Source organism: Ranitomeya variabilis, chromosome 1 (genome assembly GCF_051348905.1).
Source record: "Ranitomeya variabilis isolate aRanVar5 chromosome 1, aRanVar5.hap1, whole genome shotgun sequence".
In the NCBI taxonomy this organism is placed as follows: domain Eukaryota; kingdom Metazoa; phylum Chordata; class Amphibia; order Anura; family Dendrobatidae; genus Ranitomeya; species Ranitomeya variabilis.
The window spans coordinates 428,526,451-428,553,264 of NC_135232.1; the positions used below are offsets into that span (position 1 = coordinate 428,526,451).

At 47.1% G+C, this 26,814-nt stretch overlaps 2 protein-coding genes across 5 annotated transcripts in view; one reads left to right on the forward strand and one right to left on the reverse strand.

Annotated features, from left to right (window-relative positions):
- Positions 1 to 689: 689 nt before the first annotated feature.
- GEMIN7 (gem nuclear organelle associated protein 7) lies at positions 690 to 3,231 on the reverse strand. Of its 4 annotated transcripts, none has more exons than XM_077249289.1 (2): positions 3,062 to 3,231; positions 690 to 1,116 (listed from the first exon to the last, which is right to left on the reverse strand). In XM_077249289.1, the coding sequence occupies exons 1-2, from the start codon at positions 3,086 to 3,088 to the stop codon at positions 763 to 765; spliced, it is 381 nt and encodes a 126-aa protein (XP_077105404.1). In that variant the 5' UTR covers positions 3,089 to 3,231; the 3' UTR covers positions 690 to 762. The 4 variants fall into 4 exon arrangements, 3 of the variants coding, with proteins under 3 accessions (XP_077105404.1, XP_077105405.1, XP_077105403.1); XM_077249290.1 differs by having other exon boundaries at positions 2,861 to 3,099; XM_077249288.1 differs by lacking the exon at positions 3,062 to 3,231 and adding an exon at positions 2,522 to 2,836.
- Positions 3,232 to 3,246: 15 nt separating this feature from the next.
- CAAP1 (caspase activity and apoptosis inhibitor 1) overlaps positions 3,247 to 26,814 on the forward strand; it is a 63,067-nt gene continuing 39,499 nt past the window's right edge. Inside the window, exons 1-4 of the mRNA XM_077249287.1 lie at positions 3,247 to 3,376; positions 5,288 to 5,491; positions 7,360 to 7,444; positions 16,727 to 16,805. Coding sequence (XP_077105402.1) covers positions 3,269 to 3,376; positions 5,288 to 5,491; positions 7,360 to 7,444; positions 16,727 to 16,805 — 476 coding nt within the window. The 5' untranslated portion in view covers positions 3,247 to 3,268. The remainder of the gene's footprint in view (positions 3,377 to 5,287; positions 5,492 to 7,359; positions 7,445 to 16,726; positions 16,806 to 26,814) is intronic.

The following is a 26,814-nucleotide window of genomic DNA, read 5'->3' on the forward strand; positions in this document are numbered from 1 at the left end:
TTTGCGTTTTGCCATCATCTGTATGGTTTGCCTGCATTTCCAATTTTTAATTGTTCTTAAAATCATGTATATTAATAAAATTATTATATATTGAGAGTATTGGTGTTGGAGGACTTTGTTAGTTCTTACATCTTTTTAATATATAAAGGTGTTGCCCTTTGCTTTGATACTGATGACCTATCGTAAGGTTATTCAGGTCCATAGGTGGGGTTGTCACATGGCGCTCCCATCAATCCGCTCTTATCACCTCTGGCCAGTTGTGAAGAATATACTGTAGAACTGAATAGGAGCTAGTTGGCCACTAACACTATATAGAGCTGTCCTGCTTCATACAGTGATCACATCCAACCAGAGCAGATACCAGATGATTGATGGGGTGACAAGTGTTGGACCCTCACTAACCCGATAGATGACCTACGGAAAGGTCATCAATACCAAAGTAATGGAAAACCCTTTAAATCATTGGCAAACCCCTTTAAAATGTAAATGGGATCTGTTTAACCCACAATAAAAATATGGTGCAGAAGTATTGCTTGCAACGGAGAATAACATTCCTTACAGGGGCACCTCCGGGTCTGTACGATCTCACCAAAGTGAAACACAACATCCAATGCATCTGCACAAGTGGAATAGCCGCCTACAACCTGGGACTTTACCCTATAAAGCTAAAATGAAACACCACACCTTAGTGACTGGCTGTATGCCATTGTAATGCACCATTCATTCACACAGTACTCTAATTCTGTACATGGTGGTGGTCTCTTACAGATGAAACGAGTAAGAAATGATATCCGGCCCACGAATGAGCGCCTCCTTCTGCACACCCAGGGGCGTTTGCAGGTTGGACACCTGGAAGTTATGTCCTTCTATGTCACAGGCATTGAACCGCTCAGCGGAAACAGTGACACGCTGGTAAAGTGTGAATGTGACCGGAAGACCCGCAGAGGCAAGAAGGCTGCGAAGGAAGTGCAGGCGAAGGTTAGACCGGATTTTCTGATGGGCGTCAGAGCTGCGATGGGCCAGAGCTCGCGGTGAGGCAGGATCAAAACCACGGCCAGAAGGTGATGGCGGCCGGGGAAGGCGAATGACGGGAACCTGAGGAAGAAGTGGGGGTTCCTAAGAGAAAAGGAAAAAATGGCATCAGCACAGTAGGAAATATGAGAGATTTGGTGCATCAATGATAATTGCATTACTGAGGATCATAGATGGTCCACATCTTCAGGTCTGTGATGAAGTCACCCATAGGTGGGCTGGGGCGGCACACAGTCCAGAGCAGAGTCCACTTTTCATCAATCACACTTTGTGCAAGGAAAATGTCTAAATGCAGCCACATAAAAGGGGTCCCTACTGGGGTATGCAACCAGCAAGTTGCAAGAACCCATAAAACGACACACCCATACCAGATTTGACACAGACTTCTTCATGTACCACAGCACTGAGCCTCTTCTTCTTGGAGCATCTTCTGGACACCTGAGTGCTCGTCGGGTGAGATGACCAGGTTCTCGATATACTGAAGTGAGCTCTGTCATCTCTGCTCATGCAGAGCGCAGCTGCCAATGACAAACTGATCTCCGCTGCTGCGCTCTGCACAGGCCATGACAAGAATAGATCATGCACGCTCGCTCTTCTCACTTGTAATTTGGTGAGGAGACACAGGCCCCTGCTGGGATAGGAGTCACTTTTTTTTTTTTTTTTTCAAAAAAGTGTCTCTTGCTAAGAAAAAAAACTCAATAAATTAACAGTGGGTACATTTTTAATAGTTCCATATAAAAAAAAAATGTAAAGAAAGAAAAAAGTCCAACAAAATTTTCAATATTTTGAGTCTGATATAAAAAATAGAAAAACCAGATGATCAAAGGGCATACTACATCAGTGTGTACAATTGTGGGGGATAGGGGAACAATCTCGGATTGGCGGCATCTAGTGATGAGCGAGTGTACTCGTTGGCTCGGGTGGTCTCCGAGTATTTGTTAGTGCTCAGAGATTAAGTTTTCATCACCTCAGCTGGATGATTTACATCTATTAGCCAGCTTGATTACATGTGAGGGTTCCCTAGCAACCAGGCAACCCCCACATGTACTCAGCCTGGCTAATAGCTGTAAATCATTCAGCTGCCCTGATGAAAACGAAATCTCTGAGCACTAACAAATACTCGGAGACCACCCGAGCCAACTCGCTCATCACTAGCGGCATCAGTCCACAGGTTAGGGGGCACAAAATCCTCGCTGTGCCCAGATCCCGCAGCTATGTCACTATTATTGAGCTTTTCCTCATTACGCACTGCCACTACGGGAAGAGTCGGCGGCCATATATCGAGGATCGCAGTGCTCCGATTGGCCGTCTGCTCTCCCGACCAGAGTGGGCAGTATATTCCCATGCAGCTGTCCCGCTCGGGTGGAGAGAGCCGACGGCCAATCGGAGCACTGCGATTCTCATCCGACTCTTCCTTGAGGCCTCATTCAGACACGCTCCGAGGGTTCTCAGCGTTTAGGAGCCTACTTTCTTCAGTATCTGTTATTACCGGCAGCGATTTCCACATATAGGTAATAGTGACGCTCCTCATGAGGCCGCATATATCGGAGTTCCAGGCCTGTCACGAGGGTTTCGGCCATTTCTCCAGGCGGGCTGCACTCTTCTTCCCACTATGCCAGGATCTGCCATGGCGCCCCCAGCACAGATGTGAGCCCGCCATGTATGAAGCCACGAGTATAAATGACAGCCGGGGGCACGAAGCCCCCAGACACCACAAGCCCATAGGCAGCAGCCCAGGAGGCAGAGCTGAGCCATGCCGGGCCTCTAGTGCAGGGGCTACGGCCAGCACACCACCCACCACCCTGGTTTCCATGCAGCCGGTACTCACTCTCTTCTCACCCATGCTCGAATCACGTGATCGAGCCTCTGCCGCCTTTAACCGCTTAAGAAGACCGGAAATGGCGCTGTCCCGCTGGTTTCCACAGCTTCAGTTTTTCCTCAGTCACACCACAGCCATGAAGTGTAAAAACCGCGATTATTCCCTACAGTGCGCCTCCTACAGGCTTCTTCTAGCATACTCTGCCCTTACTTGACGCGGCTCCTCCGGCCTCACCATCGCGTGCGTCACTTACGTGTGAGCGGTGTACGGAAGCTCGCTGGGGACATGTGACTGATTGCTGCGCTGTGATTGGTGAGAAGGACTGCACTGTCCTGGGTCACGTGGGACGCTGCTTGTTTTCCTGTGTAGCGTGTCCCCAGAGGCACGGAGTACGGAGGTGTCACTGTACGGGCAGCCATGACCGGGGGCAAGAAGAGCTCCAAGGACAAGAAGAAGAGGAGGAGGTCGGCGTCCTGTGAGCCCGGCTCTCAGGTGAAGAGGAGGAGCACGGAGTCCAGCCAGCAGGTGCTGCTCTCTAGGTCCCCGAAGTTCATTGCTGGGCTATGGGGGAGAGTGGGGCACAATGCATTCATTCCGGGGAGATCCGTGTACTCAGAGCCCCGTGTCATGTGATCAGGACCGATACCTCACGTACACTGTGTCAGCCCTCGTTCACCCTGCTGTCTGTGGTCATTATGGTGACTAGCTGAAGGCATGGCTGGAGCTGAGGGAAAGTGGCCCCTTGTCTGTGTAGTGCCGCACAATCCTGGGAGGAGGGATGGCCCCATGATCAGATTGTATCCTGCCGCCTGATAGTAGCAGTGCTGTGGGGTCCGTAAGCCAAACCTGCGACCCCGACTCCAACTCAGACCCCACAGCGCTGCCTCACACTACTGAGCGTGTACAGAAAGTGCAGCACTGCCTCACTACTGAGCATGTACAGAAAGTGCAGCACTGCCTCACTACTGAGCATGTACAGAAAGTGCAGCACTGCCTCACTACTGAGCATGTACAGAAAGTGCAGCGCTGCCTCACTACTGAGCGTGTACAGAAAGTGCAGCACTGCCTCACTACTGAGCGTGTACAGAAAGTGCAGCACTGTCGCCTCACTACTTAGCATGTACAGAAAGTGCAGCACTGCTTCACTACTGAGCGTGTACAGAAAGTGCAGCACTGCCTCACTACTGAGCGTGTACAGAAAGTGCAGCACTGTCGCCTCACTACTTAGCATGTACAGAAAGTGCAGCACTGCTTCACTACTGAGCATGTACAGAAAGTGCAGCGCTGCCTCAATACTGAGCATGTACAGAAAGTGCAGCGCTGCCTCACTACTGAGCATGTACAGAAAGTGCAGCACTGCCGCCTCACTACTGAGCATGTACAGAAAGTGCAGCACTGCCGCCTCACTACTGAGCATGAACAGAAAGTGCAGCACAGTTTTATCTCCACTAAAAGCCAAAATCCTTAGATCTGGAACAGAACAGACCTTTATAGGATGTTTCATACATTTCACAAATTCACGTGAAAACATTTACAGCACATCCTGCATTAAACTACTGTATCCAGTTTATTCTATAATATACTGCTATTTCTCTTGGTGTCTGTGGGTAGTCGCTCACATTCAGCACTATAGGACCAGAGCGTACTCTGCTCTGCTGATGCCGCCGTGCCCTGGCTGTGAGAAGAGAGCCTGATTTCAGGACATGGCCTAAGTTCCCTGGGATCAAGAGCATTGATGTGTCAATGACAGCAATTCTACCAAGTGGGAAGTTTTACAGTAGAGTTTCCGGGCTGGGACTTCCAAGTACAACGCTCAGCTATCTCCATCAGCCCCATAGGGTTTGAATGAAAAAAGCTTGATTGACATGTGGGTGGTACAGAACACCCATTCATAATTGGTGGGTGTCCCAGTGGTCCTACCCTCCATGATCAGATACTTATCACTTATTCTGTCGTACTAGCAACACCCCACCCCTTTAAGCCAAAACCAGGAGTGGAACAGTATATCTATATGTATAGTATATGTACTTCTCACCCACTCTCGGTTTTGGCTTACAAATACTGATGTACAATACTGACCAAATACTGATAGTGTGAACGTGGCCTAAGCCTTATATACTGAAGATTAATGTTTCTCCTCTGTCCTCAGTAGTCTCAAACTCCCCATCAACAAAATTTGTAAAGAAATTGATTCTATTTTTGTTCTGCTTATATATAAATGACCCCAACATTAAGCAGGGAATATTCCATGGTTCTTACTAAACGGTTTCCTATTCATTTCAGTGGGAGATTCCCCCGGGGGTTCAGATAGTAAGATTATGCCAGTCACTTACAGAAGGGGATGCGATCATTTGATGTGACCTTCTCCAGCATTGCATGTCTCTAGATGAAGGTAGTCTCACATTACCCTGGACCATTGCTGTTCCTCGTTCTCAGGATCCAGAAGTGTCGGCTCTGTTCCCTGGAGTGAAGGAAGAAGATGTTGAGGAGCTGAGTGATATAGAGGAGGGAGGCCTGGATCTGAGCGTGCCTCTGAAGCCTATAAGCTTTTACATCTCTGACCGGAAGGAGATGCTCGAGCACTGCTTCCGAGTACTTGGAGATAAGAAACTGAAGAAAATGCTTCCAGATATGCTGAAGGTGAGGAGTACATTACTGGGAGCATGACGCAGTTCACCTGCTGTAGACTGTCTGCCACCATTTACCTGCCCAGGGTGTGATGCTCAATGTGTTGGCACACTATGGTGTAGGTGGGGGATAGTCCCGGCCAGGTATGCGAGACGACACGAGTGCTGGTGGTTGCAATTTACTTTGGATGTGGAAATGCGCGTGTGTGGTCCACACTGTACCTTCCTTCAGCTCAGGGGATGTTCTGATATGTCTGACCATGATGGGAAAGGTAGGAAGTCTTCACATGAAGCTGGAGCAACAGAAGGACAGCAATGTCTACAAGCGGCAGAGGGAAGTGTCCTTGGTAATTACTAGTGATGAGCGAGCGTGCTTGGGTAAGTTGTTATGTGAGCATGCTAACCAAGGGTCTTCGGAGTGCTCGAAAAATATACTTGAGTCACCGTGGCTGCATGTCTTGTGGCTGTTAGACAGACGTAACACTCAGGGATTGCCTGTTTGTTAGAGAATCCCCACTCGTTCACGGCTGAAACCTCATTATTGCTTTTTCTGTGTGTGCCCTGGTGTCAATAAACTTTTTTGAATGAGATTACCCAGTGCCTTGGATATCTGGATTGCTTGCATGTCATCAATATCAGATTGGTGGGGGTGCAACATCCGGGACTGTCACGATCAGCTTTTCCCGTTGCCGGTGGTGGCAGGATGTGATCGGTTGTGGAGCTGATCAGCACAACTGTCAGCTATAGTGGGCGCAGCAGGGTGCTGCAGATCCACTCTCATTCAGTCGCATAGGGGCAAAAATGCAGCCCATGACTGTTGCCACTATTCAGGTGACGTAGCTGTGCTGATCCGCTCCGCCACCGATCACATCCTGCCACCACCGGCAACAGGAAAAAGTGATTGTTGGGTGTGTGGCACCCGGCACTCAGACCAATCTGATATTGATGACCTTTCCTAAGGATTAGTGATGAGCGAGTATACTCATTGCTCGGGTGATCTCCGAGTATTTGTTAGTGCTCGGAGATTTAGTTTTGAGCTGCATGATTTACAGCTGCTGGACAGCCTGAATACATGTGGGAATTCCCTAACAAACGGGCATTCCTCACATGTATTCAGCCTGTCTATCAGCTGTAAATCATGCAGCTGAGGCAATGTTTAATGTTTTTAGTAAAATGTCTTGAAGTGTAATTCTCATGAAAAGCAGGAATATTCTAGGTATATAGATGTTTACAGGAATGAAGATGGATCCCTAAGCGGGCAGATAGAATGCCTCTAACAATTGGTGATGGCAATATACCCGGCCAACGTGCATCTGTTTCCATTGTCATTGAATGATCAGGAGGTCTGTGCCATCATACATTCCCATGCAGTCGGCATGATTGTCAGCAGCATATCCCCTGTCCGCACGAAGGCCTGTGCTGCAGCCCACTGATCATTTATATGCCTGTGTAATATTCTTTCTATTGCTTGGCAGGTTTACACAGGCAATGATCGAGACGGGACGTGTGTGCAACCTCTGCCCCACATAAATGACCCTTACAGCAATCTGGCGTTATTTGTCCGCTGTCACCAGTCGGCTTCCGCTGTTCGGCTACATTGGACAGATGAAGCTCCCTGCCGGGAGAGGAAGCCAGGAGATTGGTGGGGGGACACTGGCAGCACTAGGGTGGGGAGCCATTCAGTGATTGTGTGCTTTTAGTTCTGTTAGGACCACCATAGGCCTAGTTTTGTAAATTATAAGTAGTGCACACTCACTCACAGTAATGTGTGTGGTAAAGAACATTTACTGTACAATGCGTCATACAATAAGTTATTCCACTTTGTCCTGCCTGTGTATTTTACATTTGCAAAATGCATTTCCTTTGTAATTTATATTCTAGGACTTATCTCTGGATGAGATCAAACAACTTTGTCTTGAGCAGGTGGAAATGGAAACTGATGACAGTTTGTTAAGGATCCTTCAGGGTAAGGCAAGCACATTATAGATGGCTTTTGTAGTGCTAGTTTATACTCCCATGAGGCCCGCTGCCTACCACCCGAGACTGCTGCTTCTAGTTATAATCAGTACACGCTGCTTAATTGCTCATTGTCTTCTCAGCTAAATGAGGGTTAAGATCTCTAAGGGCATAAGGCACCAATTAAATGTGCACCCTGAAAATAGCTCAACAGCAGGAAACCCCAAAGGGACAACGACTGTAAGAAACCCACCACGTCATCAAAGCAGCAGCTGAGCCCCAGAAACGACACCTGATCTATGGAGAGACTTTAATTTGAAGAGACCCCAAGTGTCAAATTGTTTAAAAAATGATTAACTACAGTCCGACTGTACAACAATTACCTGCAACTCTGGGGTTATTCAGGACTACAAAACTGATTCTTTGTATAAGCCATGAATTATCAGACTGATGGAGGTCCAAGTTTTGGCCCCCCTCCGAACATCTGATTGAAGGGGCTCCAGTTATCACTTTGCCTTCTTTATTAGGCACAGCTCTGTACTATTAGCAGTGGATGTGCCTGACATTACGACTTTGAGTATCTCGGTCCCATTAAAGTAAAGGATAGAGATGAGGGAATATGTTCGGCTTCCTCCTTATTCGGGAAGCTATAGCACGGAGAGCTATATGCATGGAGAGCCTGTTTGTTGGGACTGTCACACAGCCGCGACCCATGCTCCTGCGGAGCCGCACAGCTGATAAGCGGAGCGATCCAGGAAGCCAGGTTCCCTCTGCAGCTTATTCGGTAAGTGCTATAGCTTCCCGAATAAGCAGGGAGCTGAACATATTCCCTCATCTCTAGTAAAGGTAACCTGAGCTGTTGTACCCTATAAAAGAAAACTTTAAAAAAGGCACAGATTACTGGTTCAGAAGTCTGGCTGTCCATAGCAGGATTCAAGAAAACAATTGCAATTCTAAATGGCACACATTTAAGAGGGGCGCACCTTTTTAAAATGAATCCATCAGCAGGTTTTTGCTACGCAATCTGAGAGCACATAATATTGGAGCACAGACTCTTAACCCCTTTCCGACGTTGGACGTAATAATACACCCACGTTGGAATCCCTCCCTTTGATGTGGGCTTCGGTGCTGAGCCCACATCTTTCCCAGCACATGTGAGTTGTTTTGGACAGCTGACATGTGCCTCTAACAGCCGTGGGTGGAATTGCGATCCACCCACGGCTGTTAACCCATTAAATGCCACTGTCAATCCGGTAAGCACGCTGCAAATCTCACCCATCGTTGACTTCGTCGCTGGATCACAGGTCACCGATGGGTTGGCATGACAACCAAAGGTCTCCAGTAGACCTCTATGGTTGTCATAGCCGGGCCGGATTGCTATGAACGCTGCCCCGTGGTCGGCGCTCATGGCAAGTGAGCAGTTCTACTACATACAGGTGATCAAAGTAGTGCAGCTTCTAGTCTCCCATGGAGACCATTGAAGCATGCAAAAAGTAAAAACAAAAAACGTTTAAAAAAAAAAAAAAAATATATATATATATATATATATATATATATATATATATATATATATATATATATATATATATATATATCCAAATCACCCCCTTTCTCTCCATTCAAAATAAAACAATAAAAAAATCAAACATACACATATTTGGTATCGCCGCATTTAGAATCGCCCAATCTATCAATCTAAAATAAAGAATTAATCCGATCTCTAAATGGCGTAACGAGAAAAATATTCAAAACGTCAAAAATTGTGTTTTTTGTCGCCGCTAGATTGCAATAAAATGCAATAATAAACCTTAGATCTGTTAAGAAAGGTGTATACACTTTTAAGATTCATGTGATAATGGCAGTACATCTCTTTGCGAAATGTAATAATATCCAGCCACTTACCCTGATTAACAGATCCGCCATGTCCACTTCTCTGTTGAATGGTCAAAGATTGGACTCATGATCTCTCTCACACGTTAGTTGAACTCTGAATGCTTTTTTTAATGCCAATTCACACTTGTTTTTTTTTTTATAGTACACCTGTCTCATGTGGGCTAAGAAATCTCTAAAATAATGTATTAGCGTAGTATTGGAAGTTTTTTTGAGCGCTCTGTTATCGCGGCCTTTATGGTGCTTTAATATAACTTTTACTTGAGCAGGATCTTATGGACGTTGTGAAACATTGGTGTATAGCAGTAGCGTAGCTACTGGGGGGGCAGAGGGGGCCGTCGCCCCGGGCTCTGTCACATGAAGGGGCCCACTGGGAGCCAGGGCCACTTCTGTGACGAGGCAGAACACCGCATAGGAGCAGAGCAGTGTAATGTCTGCTCCCATCTGACGGAGACTCTGCAGGCTGCTAGCACAGTGGCCGGCCGCAGTCTCCCTCCTGCAGTGAATGGTTTCGCCCGTCTGACCTGATCATGAAGCTTTTCCCATGGCTGCAGTTTTTCTTCCCTCTGTGCACGCTGGGATTGGCTCAGGCACGCTGGGTCCTAGTGCCCACCTGCATTTCACCTAGACACTTCCTGGTCCTGCCTGCAAACTTTATCAGTAAGTGCTGGGGATAGAACATTTTAGGTTTATTAAATTCAGGTACGTCACTGTGATGTGAATGTGAGGCCATTGGGGTATTGTGGGTGAGGTGGGACAGGGCACTGAGGGGGTGGATGTGAGATGATGGGGTATTGGGTACTGAAGCGGGGGAGGGGAGACAGGGCCCTGGGGGGGTAAATGTGAGACCATGGGGGTATTGTGGGGGAGGGGAGGCAGGGCACTGGGGGGTAAATGTGAGACCATGGGGGTGTTGTGGGGGCTGAAGGTGGGTGAAGTGGGACAGGGCACTGAGGGGGTGGATGTGAGTTGATGGGGGTATTGGGGCTGAAGTGGGGGAGGAGGGACAGGGTACTGGCGGCTGAATATTATAATGTTTTGTTACGATATTATATGTGATCCATCATGTAATATTTGCTGTCTGGGGAGGCTGGAGATGGGGGGGGGGTAGGGGGCTTTTGATACGTACCACCTGGGTCTTTTAAGAGTATTAAGGTACCTTCACACTGAGCGACTTTAGAACGATAACGATAGCGATCCGTGACGTTGCAGCGTCCTTGATAGCGATATCGTTGTGTTTGACACGCAGCAGCGATCTGGATCCTGCTGTGATATCGTTGGTCGGAGCTGAAAGTTCAGAACTTTATTTTGTCGTCAGATCGGCGTGTATCGTCGTGTTTGACACCAAAAGCAACGATGCCAGCAATGTTTTACAATGGTAACCAGGGTAAATATCGGGTTATTAAGCGCAGGGCCGCGCTTAGTAACCCGATGTTTACCCTGGTTACCATTGTAAATGTAAAAAAAAAAAAAACACTACATACTCACATTCCGGTGCCTGTCACGTCCCCCGGCGTCCACTTCCCTGCACGCCTCCTGCATCCTATGTCAGCGCCGGCCGGCCGTAAAGCAGGGCACAGCGGTGACGTCACTGCTCTGCTTTCCGGCGGTGCTTACACAGGATGCAGGAGGAGTGCAGGGAAGCGGACGCCGGACGTGACAGGCACCGGAATGTGAGTATTTGTTGTTTTTTTTTTTTTACATTTACAATGGTAACCAGGGTAAACATCGGGTTACTAAGCGCGGCCCTGCACTTAGTAACCCGATGTTTACCCTGGTTACCCGGGGACTTCTGCATCGTTGGTCGCTGGAGAGCGGTCTGTGTGACATCTCTCCAGCGACCACACAGCGACGCTGCAGCGATCGGCATCGTTGTCTATATCGCTGCAGCGTCGCTTAATGTGACGGTACCTTTAGTATAAGGAGCCCGCATACAGTAACCAAGAGCTGCATCACATTTACAGCACCATTCCAGCATTTTTTTTAATTTCACTGCTGGAGCGGTGCTGAAAATCCCCGTCCCTGCCCCCTGTCTGATACTCACCTGGCGTTTTCATCTGTTTTAGTCTCCGCTCGGCTCCGTCTCCTGCAGTTTGTGACCTGTCCGCGGCTCCAGTGTTTCATGGAGCAGCGCAGAGGTCACTAATCAATGTGAGTCTGTGGGAGCCTCGTTCTGGCTTCTTTCTCACTCTCAGGCTATGTGCACACGTTGTGGATTTGGCTGCGGATTTGCAGCACTTTTCCATGCGGTGTACAGTACCATGTAAACCTATGGAAAACCAAATCCGCAGTGCCCATGGTGTGGAAAATACCATGCGGAAACGCTGCGTTGTATTTTCCGCAGCATGTCAATTCTTTGTGCGGATTCTGCAGCGTTTTACACCTGCTCCTGTATAGGATTGCGCAGGTGTAAATACGCAGGTGAAATCCTCACAAAAAACGCAGGAAATCCGCGGGAAATCCACAGGTAAAACGCAGCACGTTTTACCTGTGGATTTTGCAAAAACGGTGCAGAAAAATCCGCACACGAATCCTCAACGTGGGCACATAGCCTCATAGTCTTACATTGAGTGCTTGTGACATGGCTTCTAACTTCTGGCCTGTCAGAAGCTGCGCTCACAAGTTTGAGCAGCGGCACTGCAGCAGTGCCACAAAATAGTGAATACACCGGAGGATGAGTAAATGACCAGGGCAGGGTACTTGCGCTTAAAACACCACTCCAGCATGGAAAAAAAAAACCCTGCTAGAGTGGCGCTTTAATAATTTAATAATAAGCAATTTAGTACTATAAAGTTGATAAAGGCTTGGAATAAATGTCTGCAGTCACATTATGTGACTGAAGACTGCCAAATCATGACAGGGAGCTGCGGGCCCATCATACTGTGTATAAGGGAGCTGCGGGCCCATCATACTGTGTATAAGGGAGCTGCGGGCCCATCATACTGTGTATAAGGGAGCTGCGGGCCCATCATACTGTGTATAAGGGAGCTGCGGGCCCATCATACTGTGTATAAGGGAGCTGCGGGCCCATCATACTGTGTATAAGGGAGCTGCGGGCCCATCATACTGTGTATAAGGGAGCTGCGGGCCCATCATACTGTGTATAAGGGAGCTGCGGGCCCATCATACTGTGTATAAGGGAGCTGCGGGCCCATCATACTGTGTATAAGGGAGCTGCGGGCCCATCATACTGTGTATAAGGGAGCTGCGGGCCCATCATACTGTGTATAAGGGAGCTGCGGGCCCATCATACTGTGTATAAGGGAGCTGCGGGCCCATCATACTGTGTATAAGGGAGCTGCGGGCCCATCATACTGTGTATAAGGGAGCTGCGGGCCCATCATACTGTGTATAAGGGAGCTGCGGGCCCATCATACTGTGTATAAGGGAGCTGCGGGCCCATCATACTGTGTATAAGGGAGCTGCGGGCCCATCATACTGTGTATAAGGGAGCTGCGGGCCCATCATACTGTGTATAAGGGAGCTGCGGGCCCATCATACTGTGTATAAGGGAGCTGCGGGCCCATCATACTGTGTATAAGGGAGCTGCGGGCCCATCATACTGTGTATAAGGGAGCTGCGGGCCCATCATACTGTGTATAAGGGAGCTGCGGGCCCATCATACTGTGTATAAGGGAGCTGCGGGCCCATCATACTGTGTATAAGGGAGCTGCGGGCCCATCATACTGTGTATAAGGGAGCTGCGGGCCCATCATACTGTGTACAGGGGAACTGTGAGGGACATCATACTGTTTGTACGAGAGCTGCAGGCCCATCACACTGTGTATAAGGGAGCTGCGGGCCCATCATACTATGTATAAGGGAGCTGCGGGCCCATCATACTGTGTATAAGGAAGCTGTGGGCCCATCAGACCATGTATAAGGAGCTGTGGCCCCATCATACTGTGTACAGGGGAACTGTGAGGGACATCATACTGTTTATAAGGGAGCTGTGAAGGCATATTGTGCATATGTCACAACCAGCAAGAATTCTGGCTCTCACAGACCTGTTAGTTTTTCTTTAAGAAGTCCTCCTACTCTGCACTCATTACCTGTATTAATTGTACTTGTTTGACCCCATTACCTGTGTAAAAGACAACAGTCCACTCAATCAATCACACTCCATCCTCTCCACTGTGGCCAAGACCAAAGAGCTGTCTAAGGACACCAGGGACAAAATTGTAGACCTGCACACGGCTGAGATGTGCTACAGGACAACAGGCAAGCAGCTTGGTGAGAAGGCAAGAACTGTTGGCACAATGATTAGAAAATGGAAGAAACACAAGGTGACTGTCAATCTTCCTCAGTCTGGGGCTCCATGTATATCTCACCTTGTGGGGTAAGGACGATTTTGAGAAAGGTCAGGAATTGGCCCAGAACTACACAGGAAGACCTGGTTATTGACCTGAAGAGAACTGGGACTACAGTCTCAAACATTACCGTTTGAAACACACTACACTGTGTGCAGAATTATTAGGCAAGTTGTATTTTAGAGGATTATTTTTATTATTGATCAACAACTATGTTCTCAATCAACCCAAAAGTCTCATAAATATTGAATCCTGAAAGATCTGGAGAGGATCTGTGTGGAGGAGTGGGCCAAAATCCTTGCTACAGTGTGTGCAAACTTTGTCAAGAACTACAGGAAATGTCTGACCTCTGTAATTGCAAACAAAGGTTTCTGTACCAAATATTAAGTTCTGTTTTTCTGTTGTAACAAATACTTATTTCATGCAATAAAATGCAACTGTAAAAATCATACAGTGTGATTTTCCGGTTTTACTTTTAGATTCTGACTCTCACAGGTGAAGTATACCTACGATAAAAATTTACAGACCTCTCCATTCTTTGTAGGTAGGAAAACTTGCAAAATAGGCAGTGTATCAAATACCGTATATACTCGAGTATAAGCCGAGATTTTCAGCCCAAATTTTTGGGCTGAAAGTGCCTCTTTTGGCTTATACTCGAGTCATGATCGGTGGTGGGGTCGGCGGGTGAGCACTGTCATATACTTACCTAGTCCCGGCGTTCCTGTCGCTCCCCCTGCCTGTCACACTGTCTTCGGTGCCGCAGCCTCTTCCCCTGAGCGGTCACGTGGGACCGCTCATTGGAGAAATGAATAGGCGGCTCCACCTCCCATAGGGGCGGAGCCGCCTATTCATTTCTCTAATGAAGCGGTGCCGGTGACCGCTGATAGAGGAAGAGGCTGCGGCACCGAAGACCAGCTGTCCGGGGGAAGGAGCGGGACGCCGGGAGCAGGTAAGTATCGCATATTTACCTGTCCTCGTTCCACATGCCGGGCGTCGCGCCATCTTCCCGGCGTCTCTCCGCTCTGACTGTTCAGGCAGAGGGCGCGATGACGCATATAGTGTGCGCGCCGCCCTCTGCCTGATCAGTCAGTGCAGAGAGACGCCGGGAAGATGGCGCCGAGGAGCTGCAAGCAAGACAGGTGAGTATGTTTTGTTTTTTTGTTTGTTTTTTTATTGCAGCAGCAGCAACAGCTATGGGGCAATAATGGACGGTGCAGAGCACTGTATGGCACAGCTATGGGGCAACGGTGCAGAGCACTATATGGCACAGCTATGGGGCAATGGTGCAGAGCACTATATGGCACAGCTATGGGACAATGGTGCAGAGCACTCTATGGCACAGCTATGGGGCAATAATGGTGCAGAGCACTATATGGCACAGCTATGGGGCAACGGTGCAGAGCACTATATGGCACAGCTATGGGGCAATGGTGCAGAGCACTATATGGCACAGCTATGGGGCAATGGTGCAGAGCACTATATGGCACAGCTATGGGGCAACGGTGCAGAGCACTATATATATGGCACAGCTATGGGGCAATGGTGCAGAGCACTATATGGCACAGCTATGGGGCAATGGTGCAGAGCACTATATGGCACAGCTATGGGGCAATGGTGCAGAGCACTATATGGCACAGCTATGGGGCAATGGTGCAGAGCACTATATGGCACAGCTATGGGGCAACGGTGCAGAGCACTATATGGCACAGCTATCTATGGGGCAACGGTGCAGAGCACTATATGGCACAGCTATGGGGCAATGGTGCAGAGCACTATATGGCACAGCTATGGGGCAATGGTGCAGAGCACTATATGGCACAGCTATGGGGCAACGGTGCAGAGCACTATATATATGGCACAGCTATGGGGCAATGGTGCAGAGCACTATATGGCACAGCTATGGGGCAATGGTGCAGAGCACTATATGGCACAGCTATGGGGCAATGGTGCAGAGCACTATATGGCACAGCTATGGGGCAACGGTGCAGAGCACTATATGGCACAGCTATGGGGCAATGGTGCAGAGCACTATATGGCACAGCTATGGGGCAATGGTGCAGAGCACTATATGGCATAGCTATGTGGCAATGGTGCAGAGCACTATATGGCACAGCTATGGGGCAATGGTGCAGAGCACTATATGGCACAGCTATGGGGCAATGGTGCAGAGCACTATATGGCACAGCTATGGGGCAATGGTGCAGAGCACTATATGGCACAGCTATGGGGCAATGGTGCAGAGCACTATATGGCACAGCTATGGGGCAATGGTGCAGAGCACTATATGGCACAGCTATGGGGCAATGGTGCAGAGCACTATATGGCACAGCTATGGGGCAATGGTGCAGAGCACTATATGGCACAGCTATGGGGCAATGGTGCAGAGCACTATATGGCACAGCTATGGGGCAATAATGGATGGTGCAGAGCACTATATGGCACAGCTATGGGGCACCGGTGCAGAGCACTATATGGCACAGCTATGGGGCAACGGTGCAGAGCACTATATGGCACAGCTATGGGGCAATGGTGCAGAGCACTATATGGCACAGCTATGGGGCAATGGTGCAGAGCACTATATGGCACAGCTATGGGGCAATAATGGATGGTGCAGAGCACTATATGGCACAGCTATGGGGCACCGGTGCAGAGCACTATATGGCACAGCTATGGGGCAACGGTGCAGAGCATTATATATATATATGGCACAGCTATGGGGCAACGGTGCAGAGCATTGTATATATGGCACAGCTTTATGTGGAGCATCTATGGGGCCATAATGAACGGTGCAGAGCATTATATGTGGCACAGCTTTATGTGGAGCATCTATGGGGCCATAATGAACGGTATGGAGTATCTATTTTTAATTTTGAAATTCACCGGTACCTGCTGCATTTTCCACCCTAGGCTTATACTCGAGTCAATAAGTTTTCCTAGTTTTTTGTGGCAAAATTAGGGGGGTCGGCTTATACTCGGGTCGGCTTATACTCGAGTATATACGGTACTTATTTTATTCAGTGTACATAACACTTAACAATTTAGGAGAATGTATTTCACACCTAATCTCTACTTTTTATCACTACTTTGTCTAGGAGATCACGGGGTAGATTGTAACACAGAAGAAGAAAACGAAGAACATACAGCAAAAGCCAATCTGGGACTCCCCAGTCAGTAAGTAGTTTCTGGATGTATTTAGAGAGTATGCATAACCATATGTAAGGCTGTTCACACGCGTATAGTGTCAGGTTCTGTTGGGGTTTTTTTTCCATCAAAATGACGGACACCTCCTGAAACTCGAGTGTTAAGATCTGAGGTTGTGGGTTGTAATGATCACCTAGGCAGGTTAACGATGCAACTGTTTTTATTCTTTATGTCCATTGTTTTATAATAACTCCGGGCATATATGGCCAAAATACATTGCTCCAAGTCCTCAAGATCTCCTCCCAGGGTTGGTAGTCCCACTGCCCCCGAACCAGGCGATACTCACTGACTTCCAACTTTTGGTTAGTCCACAGATTTCGTATCTCCCGACAGTATAGTCTGTAGTCACAGTTCACGCTCCATCAGATGACAGGTAACGCAATCAAAGCCCATGTGTCCAGCAGCAACAGTTCCAGTTAAGAAAGTTCCTGAAATCCAAACAACAAATCCCTCAACAGTAGCACGTGTGTTCAGCCCAGTCGGCAGCCGATCTCCAAACCTCCATCGGCCATCCATTCATGTGCTCCAGGACGTCATCCTCGATGCTATCCCTTCGATGTCACTTTTCCAAATGCCTGACTAACCATGTGACGTCTTTCTCCCTCCCCCTTAAACATTTGCCTTAAGCTTAAAGAATGAAGCATGTTCCATAAGCCCATCACCTGTGACTGCATGTGAGACCCCTATTGTGATGGCTCCCCTGTGTCTACTGTCCCCATCCACACAATGGGCCTAGTTGCTGGAATGGAAACATTGATTCCTGAGGATGAACTGATAAGCAACAAATCACGAATAAAACACAGCAAGAAAATATGTAATAAAACACAACAATATCAATGCAACCGATGCTCTGTGCTGGAAAAGTCTGCATCCCATAGAGCCGTGGACCCCACTCTACACACTTTGGTCCAATAGTCGTTAGTAAGTGGCCAGTTCCTCACATCGAGTGTATTAGATGTGGGGTTCACTGGGTCCTGCCATTGTACCTGGAAGCCTTGTACTAAATGTATATTCTCATATTAACAATATTTTATCGTTTTTATAGAGATAAAAAAAACGTTGCGGTCATTACAAAGGTGACAGTGCTTAAGGGATTCTTTGGGGGTGTCTACTCTACATTGTTACCCTGGCAGGAACATCCTCTTGGTAAAGACCCTAAAAATTAGCACAATATTATAAGGTCCTTATGGCAACTTATTTAAAAAAAATTGAGAAAAAAATGGAATATTAGAAAGTAGCAGCAATAAAATATGAGCAAAAACTCTGATGACAGGTCACCTTTAAGTCATTTCCACTACTTGGACCACCCCTTCTTAAATGCCCGAATCCCCCACCCCCCCCCCCCAATAAAATATGGAGGGCTTATTCTCGTCTCCTAAACCTGTGTTGACCAATGTCTCTGTCAGCTCTTTGCAAAGCTTCCACTACATTCTGTTGCCTGGGAGCAGACCGTGACCCCCGAGCTTTGCTGCAAATTTCCAGGGAGACGTTGGTGACGACGCTCTTGGAGATAATGTCACTTACAGCCACAAGGGCATGCTTTCATGATGGGGGTGATTAGGCCGAGGAACTAACCGCCCCCCGTCCCTTGCTCCCTCCGGACTAGTCACCCACTAAGTTGCATAGTGTGAGAGCAGTTTATGGCTATGTGCACACGATGCAGATTTAGTGCAGTTCTGCAGCGTTTTTTTCTGCTGCAGAACTGCACTGTGATTTACAGTACAATGTAAATCAATGTGAAAAAAAAAAAAAAAAAAAAGCTGTGCACATGGTGCAGAAAAATCCGTGCAGAAACGCTGCAGATTTCAAAGAAGTGCATGTCACTTCTTTTGTGCAGAACTGCAGCATTTCTGCACCCATTGACTCCCATTTTGTGGGTCAAATCCGCATAAAAACTGCAGATGTAAGTACCATCTGCAGATTTTATGCGGATTTGGGTGTCAAAACCGCAGCAGACGGAAGTGACGTCAGTGATGTGGAGGAAGTGAGTGGGCGGAGTGTAGCGAAAATGGGGTCGTATGGTAGAAATGGTATGTATAGTGTCTGTGTGTGTCTGTCTGTGTGTCTGTCTGTCAGTAGTGACTCATTGTAGTCATTCGTCGGGTGGGACTACTCCCATCGAAATGTGATGATGGGAGAGTTGTCCCATCGTCAGGCGACTGACTACAATGGGTTAAAAACACAAACACATATAACATGTAGTACATACTCGCCACATACGTCCCCGAAGGCCACCATCCACGATCATCCTTGTCCCAAAATAAAAAAAAATAAAAAAATCTTTTCCATCGTAATCCATAGTATAGGTTGTCCCACGACGTCCTCCGGTGATACACTGCAGGAGTTAATCGCTCCTGCAGTGTATCGGAGCTGCCCGTTCGTTTCCTGGAGCTAAATGAACTCCGGGAGCTCACTTTACGGCAATTGAACTGCCGTGAAAATTCTCACGCAGCAGTGTCGTAAAGCGATTGCTCCTGTCTGTGTGTTTTGGCAGCCATGGAGAGCAGTCACATCTCCTGGTGTGGCTGTTCTCCATGGCAGATCGTAGTGGGACACTCGATATTAATGGACTACGTCGGAAAAGACTACAGATCAAGGGATTTGTAAGTATGGTAAAACTTAGAAAATTTAAATACTTTTTCCTGTGTCTTTTTTTTTTTTGTGTTCAGTAATTTGGGGTTAATAATGGATAGGCGTCTTATAGACGCCTCTCCATTATTAACTGGGGTTAACGTCACCTTACAATGTCAAGGTGATGTTAACCCCTTATTACCCCATATCCCACCGCTACACGGGAGTGGGAAGAGAGAGGCTAAGTGCCAGATTTGGCGCATCTTAGAGATGCGCCATTTCTGGGGCGGCTGCAGGCTGGTAGTTGTAGCCCGGGGGGGGGGGGGCAATATCCATGGCCCCTCTCTAGGCTATGAATATCAGCCCACAGCCGTCTGCGTAGCCTTTCTGGCTATAAAATATAGGGGGACCCTATGTCATTTTTTTCTGGGGTCCTATTTTAATAGCCAGTAAGGCCACGCAGACAGCTGTAGGCTGATATTCATAGCCTGGGAAGATTAACCCCTTCTCTGGCTACAAATTAGCAGCCTGCAGTCGCTGGCTTTCCCTTTCTGGGCATGAAAATTGGGCGGGAGCCTATGCCAAATTTTTTTGAGGGGTTAATAATGGATAGACGTCTTATAGACGCCTCTCCATTATTAACTGGGGTTAACGTCCCCTTGCAATGTCAAGGAGACGTTAACCCCTTATTACCCCACTAGATGGTGGCCCGATTGTAACGCATTGGGTATTCTAGAATATGCATGTCCACGTAATATATTGCCCAGCCACGTAGTATATTGGCCAGTCGGGTAGTATATTGCCCAGCTACGTAGTAAATTGCCCAGCCACGTATGTCACAGGTTAAAAAATTAAAAATCATTATATACTCACCTTCCTCCGCCTTGGACTAGGAAATGACATCACGTAAATATATATTTATTTTTTTTAACTTTTATCTCTTTATTTAGCTTTAAAAAAAGCTGACAAATCAGCATAAAAAAATGCACTACAAAACTGCACCAAAACTGCACTGCAAAAAACGCACTAAAAGCGCACAAAAAACGCATAAAAAACGCAGGAATTGTCAGCTGCGTTTTCTGCCAGAAGATGCAGATTTTGTGCAGAAAATTCTGCACCAAATCTGCATCGTGTGCACATAGCCTTAAAGTTACTTTTATAGTTATTACCCAATCACTAAGCCACATAAAGGGGCTTGTTAGAGGGTAGAAATAAAGCTTAGGTGGTCTTGGTTCCCTATAAAGGTGTTGTACACTACTGATCAACCCCAGCTTAACTAATTTCTAAAATCAGTCTATACTAACTTCTCTTGATGGACTATTGATGAACTGAAACAGCAACCTCTGATTGCCTGCAGCAGACAGTGACATAGCAATGTAATCGCGCTCTACAGGAACAACGGCCCGACATCACTGAAATGGCACTACCGTAGTAGGCGAGTATTGTTGTGAATTCCGTTCTGGAGCTCCCTCCTGTGGTTGCTAATAGTATTTTTGTGAGTTCTGCTCTTGGGCTCCCTCTGGTGGTTTCGAGTGGAACTGCTGCTCCTTTAGGTAGCTGTAGCAGCCGCCATCACTGATCGCCTTGCCTGGGTTTGTTATTTAAACCTGCTCTGGGCTTTAGTTCATTTCAGCTGTCAATGTCTTAGGTTGGATTTTGTTCTCTCCTTGGATTTCTCATATGGCCTGTCCTTGTCAGCAAAAGATAAGTTTCTGCTAGTTCTTGTTTGTCCATTTGCTTTGGACTTATTGTTTTGCAAATATGTCTCTTTTTGTCCAGCTTGTCACTATGTCATATTCAGGCTAGCTGGAAGCTCTGGGAAGCAGATTTGCCCCTCCACACCGTGAGTCGGTGTGGAGTTCATTTTTGTAAACTCTGCGTGGATTTTTGTAGTTTTTAATACTGACCGCACAGTATCCTTTTCTCTCTGTCTATCAAGTTTAGTATTGGCCTCCTTTGCTGAAAACTGATTTCATTTCTCTGTATGTCATTTCCCTCTTCACTCACAGTCAATATTTGTGGGGGGCTATCTTTCCTTTGGGGGTTTTCTCTGAGGTAAGATAGCTTTCTATTTCCTTCTTTAGGGGTAGTTAATTCTTAGGCTGTGAAGAGGTGTCTAGGGAGAGTCAGGAACATCCCACGGCTATTACTAGTGTTGTTGTTAGGATTAGGGATTGCGGTCAGTAGAGATACCACCTCCTCAGAGCTCGTCCCATGTTGCGTTTTAGCCACCAGGTCATATCAGTGTGGCCTCTTAACCACCAGGTCATAACAGAGTATGCACAGTTGTTACTAGTGGGTCTTGAAATAATTAGGCTTGGGACATCCAGTAGAAGACAATCCCTTTAAAAATGTTTCTCTTTGTGTTACTTCGAGCAATCAGGACGGTACAGCATCCTGGTCGAGTCACCACTCATTCTGTTTGATTGATCGCTCCACATGTAATCTGAGGACAGCATGAGGTAGGTACTGAGACTGATTTCAGGGATGTGTCACTTATTAGACTGTGTTCTGTTATTTCAGTACAGTGACTATTTTATCAGCAAGAGATTATCCCACTTGCATCCCGATCCAACCACATCGACACTGATTAGCAGCTTACTGTCAATATACAGTGTACACAGCAAGCTGCTAATCAGGGGTATGGGTGGGGTTAGCTTTCTGAGCTCTGCTGCATCTAAAAACTGCACCCAGTAATCTAAGTGATACATCATTAGGTTCAGGGTCTTTTTCCCTACATTATGCTGCCCTCAGATGATGTAGCAAAAACCTGCTGACAGATTCCCTTTAGTGTAAACCAGACCTGTCAAAGGGGCAATGTGTCAGTTTCACCCTAATTGTGGACTCTGTATAGATATATTATTCATGTTCATATAATATTGTGGGGATAAGTAAGTATTGGAGGGTGATACAGTGGTCATTCTAAATGAACAGACATGTCTACAGCTTAGACTTCGTTCACATGATATTTCATCCTTTGAGCTATACGTCTTGGTTTACTAAAAGTAAAACAAAGCAAAGAAAAAGTCTTGCTAGATACCTTTGCTCTTCTCACAGTGCGGGATTCCTGTAGTAGATCTACATGACATGGAGGCTATTGTTTTGTTTTGTTTTTTACCTTCGTTTATTGAAAATATACATAAGACGACACACATTTCCCTTGTCCATATACAGGAGTACTCTTTGTTATTACACTGGTTTACAAAATTAAAAGCAACGATGTATGAATTAGTAGTGTTCATTCCCATGTCTGGTCATTAACCGTCCAGCAGTGTTATACTGTGGTTATATATTTCATATAGATCTAACCACACATTATAACTTGTTATCTCAGTATACATTTACTGGATCGCATATAATGTCAACCTCGAAGCTTGGAGATCGATACCCAAAAACTATTTACATAATATCTAAAAATTAACATTTCTGCTTAAAAAACCGACGCACCTGTAAATGTGGTTTGGGCACACCCCTCCCCCACTTCAGTATTCTTAGGCAATTGTTAGATAGTGACAGGTGTTGAGTTCCAGAAGTCCCATATCTTATAGAATTTCCCAGGGCACCCTCTATTTTGATAGACCGTGTTTTCATATAGAATCCCTGAATTGACAAGTTCTACCCAGGATCTCAGTGTTGGGTGTGAACTACCCATCCATCTCAGAGCAATTAATTTCCTGGCCAAAAATAGTGTGTCTCGGAGAAATATTTTAATATAATGGTCCCAATTATCTTCTTCCACAACCGCAAACAGGCACACCAAGGGAGAGCCAGGGGAATTAGTATAGCTATTAGGGATGACAAGAAGGTGGTAACCTCCTACGAGAATGTATGTATTACTGAACACCACCACATCATGTGTATGAAGTCGGCCTCCAACTCATGACACCTTGGACATTCCAAGGACTGAGAACGACCCATTTTTGCTAATTTAGCTGGTGTAAGATATGCTTGATGGATTACATACACTGCTGAAAAAAATAAAGGGAACACTTAAACAGAATATAACTCCAAGTAAATCAAACTTCTGTGAAATCAAACTGTCCACTTAGGAAGCAACGCTGTTTGACAATCAATTTCACATACTGTTGTGCAAATGGAATAGACAACACATGGAAATTATTGGCAATTATCAAGACACACTCAATAAAGGAGTGGTTCTGCGGGTGGAGACCACAGACCACATCTCAGTACCAATGCTTTCTGGCTGATGTTTTGGTCACATTTGAATGTTGGTTGTGCTTTCACACTCGTGGTAGCATGAGACGGACTCTACAACCCATACAAGTGGCTCAGGTAGTGCAGCTCATCCAGGATGGCACATCAATGTGAGCTGTGGCAAGGTGGTTTGCTGTGTCTGTCAGCGTAGTGTCCAGAGACTGGAAGCCCTACCAGGAGACAGGCCAGTACACCAGGAGACATGGAGACGGCCGTAGGAGGGCAACAACCCAGTAGCAGGACCGCTACCTCAGCCTTTGTGCAAGGAGAAACAGGAGGAGTGCTGCCAGAGCCCTGCAAAATGACCTCCAGCAGGCCACAAATGTGCATGGGTCTGCAGAAACGGTTAGAGACTGACTCCATGAGGATGTTCTGAGTGCCCGACATCCACAGATGGGGGTTGTGCTCACAGCCCAACACCGTGCAGGACGCTTGGCATTTGCCACAGAACACCAGGATTGGCAAATTCGCCACTGGCGCCCTGTGCTCTTCACAGATGAAAGCAGGTTCACACTGAGCACATGTGACAGAGTCTGAAGACGCCGTGGAGAGCGATCTGCTGCCTGCAACATCTTTCAGCATGACCGGTTTGCAGTGGGTCAGTAATGGTGTGGGGTGGCATTTCTTTGGAGGGCCGCACAGCCCTCCATGCGCTTGCCAGAGCTAGCCTGACTGCCATTAGGTACCGAGATGAGATCCTCAGACCCCTTGTGAGACCATATGCTGGTGTGATTGGCCCTGCGTTCCTCCTAATGCAGGACAATGCCAGACCTCATGTGGCTGGAGTGTGTCAGCAGTTCCTGCAAGATGAAGGCATTGAAGCTATGCACTCTCCCGTCCATTCCCCAGACCTGAATCCGATTTAACACATCTGGGACATCATGTCTCGCACCATCCATCAACGTCACGTTGCACCACAGACTGTCCAGGAGTTGGCGCATGCTTTAGTCCAGGTCTGGGAGGAGATCCTTCAGGAGTCCATCCGCTGCCTCATCAGGAGCATGCCCAGGCATTGTAGGGAAGTCATACAGGCACATGGAGGCCACACGCACTACTGAGCGTCATTTCCTTGTCTTGAGGCATTTCCACTGAAGTTGGATCAGCCTGTAACTTAATTTTCCACTTTGATTTTGAGCATCATTCCAACTCCAGACCTCCGTGGGATATTAGTTGTGATTTACGTTGATAATTTTAGGTTTTATTGTTCTCCACACATTACAATATGTAATGAATAAAGATCTACAACTGGAATATTTCATTCAGTGATATCTAGGGTATGGGATTTTAGTGTTCCCTTTATTTTTTTGAGCAGTGTATAATTAGGTCATTTTGTTGTTAGCTGATGGGGAAACCTAGATTGAGAACTCCAGCATCTCCTTCCAGTCCTCCTCCTGAATGTTAGGGATCAAGAGCTGCCATTTTCCCTTAACCGCCAAAGAAGTAGAGTTCATGTTTGCTGACAGTAGATGGGTGTATAGAGTGGAGATAAGACCTTGTGGTCCCTGTGATTTAAGTATGCCAATCAGCAGGAGAGAAGATATCTGCGTGCTTGTCCCTATGTGGGATTGGATCGTTGACCTTAAGGTACCGTCACACTCAGCGACGCTGCAGCGATATAGACAACGATCCGATCGCTGCAGCGTTGCTGTTTAGGTCGCTGTAGAGATGTCAAACACATCAGCTCCACAACGATGCAGGAGCGATCCTGTGACGTAGCGGTGACTCACTTATCGTTCTCACAGGTCGTTAGCTCCATGTTTAACATTGCTGGCATCGTTGCTTTTGCTGTCAAACACGCCGATCTGACGACCAAATAAAGTTCTGGACTTTAAGCTCCGACCAGCGATATCACAGCGGGATCCAGATCGCTGCTGCGTGTCAAACACAACGAGATCGCTAACCAGGATGCTGCAACGTCACAGATCATTGTCGTTCTCGTTGTAAAGTTGTTTAGTGTGAAGTTACCTTAAGATGTAGGTACCTGAAGAATTGAGCTCTAGGGACTGCGTACTGAGTCTGTATCTGTTCAAAAGACATTAGAATATTTTTATTGTCTTTTACTTTCATTACATTTCTGGAGCTCCAGAAAGCAGAGGAGGGATGTTCCTGTAGAGAAGGGAAGTATGTGTTTTGCCAGAGTGGCATTTCTGCCCCAACATCAGTGAAATCAACTACTCTTTAGTTTGTCTCCAGATTATGCGGGCAAGCTTAGGCCATTTTCACACTTTACGGGGTCCTCTGCGGGTTCTCCCGCAGCGGATTTGATAAATCTGCAGGGCAAAACCGCTGCGGTTATCCCTGCAGATTTATCGCGGTTTGTTTTGCGGTTTCCGCTGCGGGTTTACTCCTATACTATTGATGCTGCATATGCAGCAATATGCAGCATCAATAGTAATGTTAAAAATAATAAAAAATGGTTATATACTCACCCTCTGACGTCCCGATCTCCTCGGCGCTGCACACGGCAGTCCGGTTCCAAAGATGCTGTGCGAGAAGGACCTTCGTGACGTCACGGTCATGTGACCGCGAAGTCATCTCAGGCCCTGCTCGCACAGCAACCCTACGACCGGACGGCCGCGTGCAGCGCTGAGAGGTGAGTATATCATTATTTATTATTTTAATTCTTTTTTTTTTTTTACACAAATATGGTTTCCAGGGCCTGGAGGAGAGTCTCCTCTCCTCCACCCCGGGTACCATCTGCACATTATCCGCTTACTTCCCGCATCGTGGGCACAGCCCCATGCGGGAAGTAAGCGGATCAATGCATTCCTATGTGTGCAGAATCGCAGCGATTCTGCACAAAAGAAGTGACATGCTGCGGAATGTAAACTGCTACGTTTCTGCGCGGTTTTTCCCGCAGCATGTGCACAGCGGATTGCGGTTTCCATAGGTTTACATGTAACTGTAAACGCAATGGAAACTGCTGCGGACCCGCAGCTGCAGAAACGTTGCGGTTCCGCGGTAAAAACCGCTATGTGTGCACATGGCCTTAAGGAGAGGTAACATCCTAGGAATGTTTGGTTTATCTGTCTCCAGAAATCTCAATAAACAGTTTGTCCCCACTGCTTGCGCCAAGTGATTCTCTGAGTTAAGCCCCCGTCTCACATAGCGAGATCGCTAGCAAGATCGCTGCTGAGTCACAAGTTTTGTGATGCAGCAGCGACCTCAGTAGCGATCTCGCTATGTTTGACAC

Coding starts and splice junctions, on each gene's coding strand:
- GEMIN7 (XM_077249288.1), bottom strand. CDS start 2,563: ATGAGGAGCGTCACTATTACCTATATGTGGAAATCGCTGCCG. Junction 1,117..2,521: donor ATATGTGGAAATCGCTGCCG/GTAATAACAGAT, acceptor CTTTTCTCTTAG/GAACCCCCACTTCTTCCTCA.